The following is a 9,338-nucleotide window of genomic DNA, read 5'->3' as shown; positions in this document are numbered from 1 at the left end:
CAGAGATGGTGATAAAGATGTCTGTGACAACTGTGAGTTGACTATACACTTTGTCTTGTGGCAGGCTTGTATTTAGCAGCACCTTTCAGCTGTGATTTAAAGTCATATTACAGATCAAGAGATTTACCAGAGGAAAAATGTGGGGTTTAGGCAGTTATACCAAGATAGTATATTTATGTGTGTAAACATATGTATACATATTTCATTCCCCTGTTCTTTTAAAAGTAGCAAAAACACACAAAACATAACACCTTAAATTCAGTCATCATTCTTTTTAAAAAATTGGTCTACATCAGTTCTTTTCTTTTTTCTGCTTCAGAGATATGACTCCTCTGGACATTGTTGAGAGCAGAATGGGAAGTCACAAAAGGCAAGAATGTGACTGGGGCAACGGCTACATGGTCTCCATACATTTCCAAGGATCTTCTAGTCCCAAAGGAACCACACTTGACCACAGCAAGGAGCAGCTTACAAAACAAGAGCAAATCTCTCTCCACCAATGAACAAGTAACAGTCATGTCTTAGGCATTCTTGCCTTCTACAAGGTTCTCCACTATCTGCATCCAAGAAAAGCTGAGATCATGTGGTTACTTACCAAAATAGGAAGCTTTCCAAAAGCCAATACAAGCACAAACCACTTCTTGGAAGAACCCTCTAATTGTGCATAATTTAATAAAACTGACCATGTAGGATAATGCTGTTTATTAAAAATATATTCAGGGAGAAGGAAGTCAGTGCATTTATGCAATTTTACATACACATCTGTAGTTTGAGGTTCCATTATTCCAACAGTTCATATAAATCACTGTTTCAGATTAAGAGAAAAAAAATGCTTTACACAGGAGATCAGCAATTGGTTATAGGTTTGGTAATATTAGTAGGCTTGTAAAAATAAAACGACCTCTTCCATTATTAAAGAATGTCTCCTTTATGCAGAACAAGTCTTTAGCATGAAGAACTTTTTTCTTGCATAAGAATTGTTAACTTGAAGTTCTTGGAAAACAGCCAATCCTCTGTTTTCTACAAATATTAATGATGTATTTTGCCTGGAAAAAAAATTTTTTTTGAGGTAACAAAGGAAGTATTTTCAGTGATTTGTCACTAGGTTTCCCTTTACCGTGTATGCCAACTACTGCAACATCAAACCTAAGACTCATACAAAAGCATTTCTCAGACAGTATAAACACAGAGGATGATATTTGCAAACAAAGATCTCATTACATCAAGAAGAACAAAGTGGGTCCGAAAAACAGTCTAAAATAAATGAAGTCTTGCTCATCTTTGCTAATGGACAAAGAACTATTGCATTTAGAATCCTCCCTCCCCCAAAAAGGATAAGGTTTTTGAATACACATCTTTCCCCCAGGGAAGTCTCCTTTGTTAATCACATTTTCTTCTTGGAATATCAGTAACATTCCCATTTCCTGAGCTCATACTCACTGATGGGGAACCGGGAATATAGCCTCAACACTTAATACACCAGAGGGAAGACAATAAATATTCAACTCACTGAAAAAAATCCTTATTGTGCAAAATCAAGAGTTGGATCTAATGAGGAGGATGCAAACGCCCTCCACCTCATGCCGTTTTAGGATGGTCTGGGGAAGTAACTCCAAAATAGTTAGTGAGTGGTCCCACTCAGTCAGCTGCACTGCTCCTTTTCATGTTAAGTACCTAACTCAGGAGAACAGCCATATGCAGGAAAGAGGGACTTTAGGAGACAACCTTTCCCATGGACTGCTGCGTCAAAGAAGGTCCTTGATCTCTACAAACAAGGAACCAGAGATGGGGCAGAGGATGAGAGAAAACTGTATTCCTTACAATAATAATAAAATAGCTGTGTGAAAGGTTTCTGCTGGATTGGGACTAGATACCTAATACTCTGTCTGGTCCCAATTTTACTAGTCTGAATTTACAATTCACTTTTTGGGGGGCTTTTTGTTATTTCAATGATGGACTAAGAAATATGGAATTCATTTAACAACCTCTTCCTTCCTTCTTAAAGTGGAATAGTTAATACCTTTTCTCATACACAAAGCTGATCAAATTAGTAACTGACAACTCAAAAGTCAGTGTTAGTTGGCTGTGACTATGATGTAATCTGACTTAATCTCAGCAAAAATTAAAAGACAACAAAATCTCAGTCATTACTAGCAGTCACTTCCTAGTTTTTAAAGCATACTTAGAAATTAGTGCTTGCTGATAGGATTCTAAGAAAATAAATTATTCAAGGCATGACTGGAATAATAGCAAATGAAGCATATTTCACTATGATACAGAATTAAGGCCTCCGCCAAGAGAGATTGCTTTGAAATGGTAAGTGAATGACTTCCTTGCCAAATTAACCAAGGGTCCCACTTTTTAAGGAAGGGGTAAACCAATTACTAAAGGCTGAAAGCTTTTATGTAGGTAACTACTGACTTACTTAAGCTCCAGAATTTGATTGAAACCCATCACATGAACTCATCAGATGTTGAAATCAAGAGGCCAAATCTGCCAGAATCACAACATGGATAAAACATCAGATACAGATATTTTAATATGAAACATTACTTTGTTTATACACGTCTTGATTTTAAAAACAGACCCCTTTAAAAATTGACGAAGAAAATGCTAGTTCACACAAAAAACTGTGTTTGTAAAAAGTTACGTATCAGAACACTTTTAAACAAATTGGTTCCTTCTTCAACAAAAACTTTGCTTGATTCAACTGCTCAAATCCTAAGCTGTCAATGTTAAAACTGCAGAAATGCAACTCCCTCCTCCTTTGATTTCAGGGTAAAGCTGCCCAATTGTCAGAGTTTCTGCAAAAGTTTAGGAACTCACTTCCTCACTAGCTCACATTAGCTCCATCACACTTAATGGGATTTACTGTCCAAGTTAACTGTAAGGAGGGGATGTGTCCATAAGGCCATTTCAGTGTAAAATGACAAAGAGTTCTAAATAAAACAAGTCACTAAGTTTTTTTGGGGTGGTAGGATGGGGAACAAGACTTCTACATCAATTAAAGCTTCTAAACAGTCAATAAAACAAAAAAAAAATTGATTTCTCAAAGTTCAATAAAAAAGCAATTAGTTCATCTCATTTGCAAAGAGAGGAATTATGGAAAATTCTTTTAAATTCTTTCAGATCAAGCACTAGGCTTGATTTTGAACCCAAGGAAGGAAGAAATCTCTTCCCACTTTCTCTCCACACTAGCATAAGCTCTTGTTGAATAGTGAAATCAGCCATGACCCGAGTCATGGAGATTTGATGATTTACTTGCATTGAAATACAGCTACACAATGAAAAGTTATGCATAAGCACAGAACTATAAACAAAAAAGTGAAGCAAACTTTTATTTATTTTCAGGTAAAAACATGAACCTGATGGATTATTGCAGATTTGAGAAATCAGTACATAGAACAACTGGACAGAGCATTGCTTACAGGGTGCTTTTATCTGTGTCGAGACAAAGGCTGAACTGTTTGTCCCAAGTTAGCACTGGGAGAGTTGAATAAAGAAAGAAAACTATGAACAAAAAGCTTTAAAACAAAGGAGGGATTTTTTTTTTAAATTCAACAGGTAATAAAAACCTGCAAATTTTTGTTTAAAACTTTACATCAATTCAAAATGCTCTGGCCATAGAATAATAAATACTGGACAGCCCAAGCTGTAGACTTTTTAACCTATGCAAAAGAAATGCCCTTTCTTTGCCTCCACTCCAGAGGCTGTTGTTGCCGGACTCACTGTGTAAACAGTCCTAGTGTGTCACCTGGTAAAAGGCCAGTAATACCCTACAACTACATTAAAACTAAGCTCTAAGAAAAGCCGACCTAGTTACAAAGGTTGAATTATAGACAATATATTTCAGTTCAATGAATTTTAAATTATATCTTAATTTGAGAGAGAACACGGGACAACAAAAGGCCATGGCTAACAGAAATGTAACAACTGTTGAGTGTTGAATACAAAAAGAACTGTGTGAATTGCACAGACAATACATGAAGCAGGGAGAGAAAACCAGAGGGAAGTAAAAAGTACACAGAGCTAGTCTACTAAACTATATTTGTCAAATACATGTGAGCTTTAATTTCTGTACTTATGTACAAGAGTTGTCTTTGGAGGAAACAAAACTGCAGACTTAGCTAGATGGATACACACAGCCCAGAATTAAACTGCACAGCGACATTTATTGTTCCAGCCTGGAAAAACATCCCTTTTTTAAATTTCACACAGCAAAGCAAGTTAAAAACTTCACTCATCAAATAAATGATAATTTAAACAAGAACTTGCTAAAGAAACCTCATCACAACAACTTTTTAGGGCCTGATCACTTTAAGTCCATGGGGCCATTAATGAATATCAACCAAGTGTCTCTTTTATAATCTGCAAGCCGTTTTTTCCTACAACAAGAAGGCGTAACATGTTTCCTTGACTCAGGTGATACATTTAGAAAAGAAATCATGATTTTTTTTCTTTTGCTGTAACAGGCAGACACTGCGTTTTTGTTGTGATCAGGAAAGATGGAACGACTGCTGCCCTTCTCTTGCTGCTATCAACAGTTTTTCACGCATTATCTCAATGCTTGAATAGTCCGGCAACTTAAGATAGTTCACACAAGTCATTACGGAGGGCAGGAAGTCATCTGGGTTTTCTGTTGATTCAAACGTCTTCCGGACAATTGTCAAAGGTGGATTCAAACTCCGGAAGCCTGATTCAGAGGAAAGAAAGACAGATTAAGGAATTTAGTAAGTTTACAAGATGCACACCAGCTAGATCACGCAGAAAAACATTTCTTTCTCCTACAAGGATTTGTCTGGAATCCCAAGTACATTATGCTATCAGAAAATATTAACCTACTTTTCTACACAATATTACCACACACATAAGTTAATATTCTTTCTTAAAGCTTAGCAACTAAATCTACACATTCAATATAAGATTTAGTGTACAGAGTCAGGTATATGCTTTACTTACCATTAAAAAGTCATTGCATAACATGGAGACAGTTCTTTAGACTTTCTGACTTTGAAAACAGTACAAACTCAATTTATATTACAACCCATTTCTGAAAAACCTGACTTCAGAATTCATTTTTATCTAAGACGACTAAGAGTTTATAATGTTCAAACACCTTAGAATTTTATATTAAAAAAACAGCTTTACATGTGCATTAGTAGTCTCATTTCCATTTCACTGTGTTTAAGACTATCCCTATGAATTTTCCTGCCTGAAGTTTCTTAACACACCATAAAACAAATGGAAAACTTATAAACATCATGAAACTGCCATAAAAGGTGCTTCAAGTCAAATAAGCAGTATCCTGCCAATGGTACTGAAGTTTCACACATAAAGAGATGGAATTAAAGACCAAGAAGCAACATTGTACCCACCTCCAACAGGCAATCTTGGGCTACCAGTCACAAACTGAAGAAATAACCTCTGCTGTTCATTATCAAAACTACTGAGAATCTCAAACAAGAACTTGACAGCCCGACTACAATAAAAATAAACACACCAAAATTATTTCATCCTATTAAAATGCAGTTTTTAAACAGACCACAACACTGATTGGATATAGATTATCAATTCTAAAATATGGTTATGTGAATACTTACTACAATGCACTACAAAGTCAAACGACTTCAAACTGAATGATTACTATTATATAAATAAGACGATATGGGACTGCAGATTATTTCCTTTTTACTCTATGTACTAACAGGCTTCAAATTGTATTCCTTACCCTGCCTCCATATTTTCACAGAAATATGAGTAAGCCTCCTTTAATAGGCAGACAAATTTTAAGATGACCCACCCACTACTTTTTTTGATTGTTTAAAACACATCACATATGCACACACCTCCAATTTCTTGCCTATGAATTGAAAAACTGGCAGATCCCAGTGATTACCTGTCATGAGTATAACCGTGATCAGGCCTGCAGCATTCCATCAACGTCTTTGCATCCCAAGTGTCTGCTTTACTGCCACACAGGAGCTGATCCAGCTAAGTGTTTAAATAAGGGTAAAGAATTACTGAAGAAATAGCTGCATAACTGAGAGACAATGCAAACAGGTACACTGTTTTCTATTATACACCAACAGGAGAGTCAACAAGTGCCAAATCTATGTACTGTTTTCAGTGCTCAAAACTTCTGCATAGGGTCTCTTATTATTTAATGTGCTCTTCTAATATACATATTTAATTTCCTTTGTAGTTCCCATTGTTCAATACCCTACCCATTTGCTGGGACTAGGTTCTAGAGAACCTTTTTTTTTTTTCTTTTTTTAAATAATATATATTTTAAATTTATTTTTAAAAGATACATGGATCACACAAAATATTACATTTAAAAATAAAGAAGGCTCCCATATGCCCCACTCCCCACACTCCCCACTTTTCCCACATCAATAACTCTCATTAATATGGTACATTCACTGCAATTGATGAATGTATTTTGAAGCATTGCTACACAGCATGGATTATAGCTTATACTCTCTCCCAGTCTATTCAGTGGTTTATGGCAGGATATATAATGTCCTGCATCTGTCCCTACAATATCACTCATGACAATTCCAAGTCCCAAAAATGCCCCATATCATACCTCCTTTTCCTTCTCCCTGCCTTCAGTAACTCCCGTGGCCACTGTCTTCACATCAATGATATAATTTCTTCCATTGCTAGAGTCACAATAATTCTATAGTAGAATACCAGTAAGTCTACTCAAATCCGTATTTTATTCCTCCATCCAGAGGACCCTGGGATGATCGTGATGTCAACTCCACCTCTTAACTGAAAGGAGGCTTTGATCTCACACAATTGGTAGATGGGACTCTCATGCTGCAGCTATAGACTCTCTTGTAGAGAACCTTCTTTAAATCTCACACAAAACACAGCTGAGACAGACTTTTGACTTAAATTTTCCTAACTCTTGTCATTACTTTAGAGGCTTTAATCTGCTTTGAACCAGAAATTACGGCATTCAGAAACACAAAGGTACAGTAACAGAAGCCAGCAGGAGATAGAAAACTGAGCTGGAGAGAAGTGGAAGAAGAAAGCTAAAAAGAGGCAGAGGCGGAGTGGGTAGATTTTACACTTCATAAAGGGAGGCACGTTTATGCCATAGGATTGGTTGTACGGGGACAACCTGGCCATTATAGAAAAAATATATAAAAGCAAGAAGTGCTCTTGTGTCCTCTGAAAATCTAATATTAGCATCTCTCATTGGTTAACTGACCCCTTCATGGAATGACTATATAATTTCAAGTGAAATGAAATTTCTAATCTACTATGGGTTGCTCACTGTAAGGTATTTTATATATCCTGTTTTAATTTTCATTACTTTATGAGAGTGGGATTGTCACAATTTTACAGATGAGGTGATCAGATCAGAGTGGTATATAAACCTGGTTAAGGACCAAGGTTAAGTGGTTGGGGGCCAAGATCTAATTCCAGGTGCCAATACCTTGCTGTTTTCAATTCAATAAATACTTGGTAAATATCCCAAAACTCTAGGTATACCTCATGATTAAATAAGCAGCACATCAAAGTGGACATAAAAATGAGATTAAAATGTTAAGTCATTCAAAGATTTCCAGATTCAGTCAATAATGAACAAGTACTCCAAAGCTAGTATTAAAAAAATAGGCAAGTAAGATTTCCACATTGAGGAAACCTAACTTATAGGCCCTTTCTAGGCCATCTCACTACTAGTGATTACTTTTTTGAGTCTTGTTGCACTTCAAAAAAAGATGACTGGAGAAAACTGTGCACATAAAAAATTTTTTTTTTTTCCATTTTCAAAACTGGCTTTTCTCTCTGCATGCAGCAACTAGATACCTGGCAACACTTCCGTACCCTTAATCATGAAACAATGTCTCATCTAATCAAGGAAATTCAGTTAAAAAAAAAAAAAAGCAAGCCTCCTTAGCATCAATTTCACAACTGCAGAGTTGGAAAAGGGGGCGAGAATGAAGCCTGGCTCTCTCGGCTAGGCACAGGAAGTACAAGGACATGCAGAATATGAGCCACCCCTCAAACCCCATTTTTCAGGGGGCAGCATCAAGGGCCTCAGCTGACAATCAGGCTGTGCCTGCTCTAGCACAAATGGACCCCACCTCTCTCTAAGGAAATACAACATCTATGGAATAGTCTTCCATTCAGGAAATGACACCCTCCTCCCCAATAATTCACTAGGGGGAACTCCCTCCCCCTAGCTTTTCAACAATGGTATCATTTATTTATAGCACAGAAATACTCCACAAAGGTAATTAGAGGCAGAGAGGAGTAGAAATGGACATTTCTTTTACAAACTACTCACTTCTTCTGGGTAGAAGTACTGAAGATGACTGAGTGGGAAGACTGATTCAAATCCATCTCTGAATGAATCAAATTGCCTGGAAACACCTTCATTTAGTGCCCAGAATATAACCAGCTGCAAAAAAGAAAAGTCTTTTAAAAACTGTGACCAGAGTTCAAATAGCCTTACTATTTAACATGTGGCAAAGTATATCAAAACACTCTTCCAGATCACTTAAAAAAAAAAAAAAAAGCTGTTGAGTCTTTAAAATAACTTCTAAGAAACTGTGTAAGTAAAAGATCATTCAGGTCAACTTCTAATTTGAGGTCTGGCTAATAAGAAAATGCAAAAAAAAAAAAAAATTGCCATGTCCATTCACATTTCGTGTGTTTAAAAATTGTTTACATAAAATTCTTATAGAAGAGAGTCATATTATATTAGCCAGATGAAAAGCAGATGGCAATTTCCACAAGAGGATAAAATGTCATGGAGAATTAAATGTTTCAAGAATTTATAATTAGCCACTGTTAAGGAGTTTTAATTTTTAATATGAAATTTATATTTTTAAATTCTTTAAGCTCTTAGAATCCACCATCCTCCTCCCCACCACCTTTGGCAGTATGTGCCCCCACTCAGAAAAAGACAAAGTCTAAAGAAACAACTCTCATTAGTCCAACATTATTTAGTTAACAAAGGCTTTGGCTAAATCCTCTGGGTAGAGAAACAGAAGAACATATTCAGATTTTTTTAAAAAAGTGTTTCGATGATAGAAAAATATAAAAGTGTTCTTACAAATTATTTTAAGAGAAATAATCAGGAGATTAACTTGCTAGTATAAGAAGAGTAGTTTTACAAAGTTAGTGAAAGCAGGTAACGTGGGAAGACAGTCCTACTGTAAAAAGGAATTACTTTTCAGTCAGAAATGATTGATAACAGGGACTCTCACGTATTATTTATCCTCTCTCTCTCTCCTACTTTCTTTTAAAATGATTAAGAAACCAGAGACTAAGTTTTTCAGAGGACTTATCTGAAGTCCCATGGTAATTTAGTGGAA

General features: G+C 36.0%; 1 protein-coding gene across 50 annotated transcripts in view; it reads right to left on the bottom strand.

Annotated features, from left to right (window-relative positions):
- Nucleotides 1–687: 687 nt before the first annotated feature.
- Nucleotides 688–9,338, bottom strand: part of TRIP12 (thyroid hormone receptor interactor 12) — a 175,767-nt gene continuing 167,116 nt past the window's right edge. For all 50 annotated transcript variants that reach the window (XM_058299954.1, XM_058299941.1, XM_058299946.1 and 47 more), the window contains 4 exons: nt 8,306–8,419; nt 5,897–5,991; nt 5,376–5,479; nt 688–4,693 (listed from right to left, as the gene is read on the bottom strand). In XM_058299954.1, coding sequence (XP_058155937.1) covers nt 4,497–4,693; nt 5,376–5,479; nt 5,897–5,991; nt 8,306–8,419 — 510 coding nt within the window. In that variant the 3' untranslated portion in view covers nt 688–4,496. The remainder of the gene's footprint in view (nt 4,694–5,375; nt 5,480–5,896; nt 5,992–8,305; nt 8,420–9,338) is intronic.

Source organism: Dasypus novemcinctus, chromosome 7, assembly GCF_030445035.2.
Source record: "Dasypus novemcinctus isolate mDasNov1 chromosome 7, mDasNov1.1.hap2, whole genome shotgun sequence".
Lineage (NCBI taxonomy): Eukaryota > Metazoa > Chordata > Mammalia > Cingulata > Dasypodidae > Dasypus > Dasypus novemcinctus.
The sequence above is the reverse complement of the archived record's forward strand: the minus strand, read 5'-3'. Positions and strand labels throughout refer to the sequence as shown.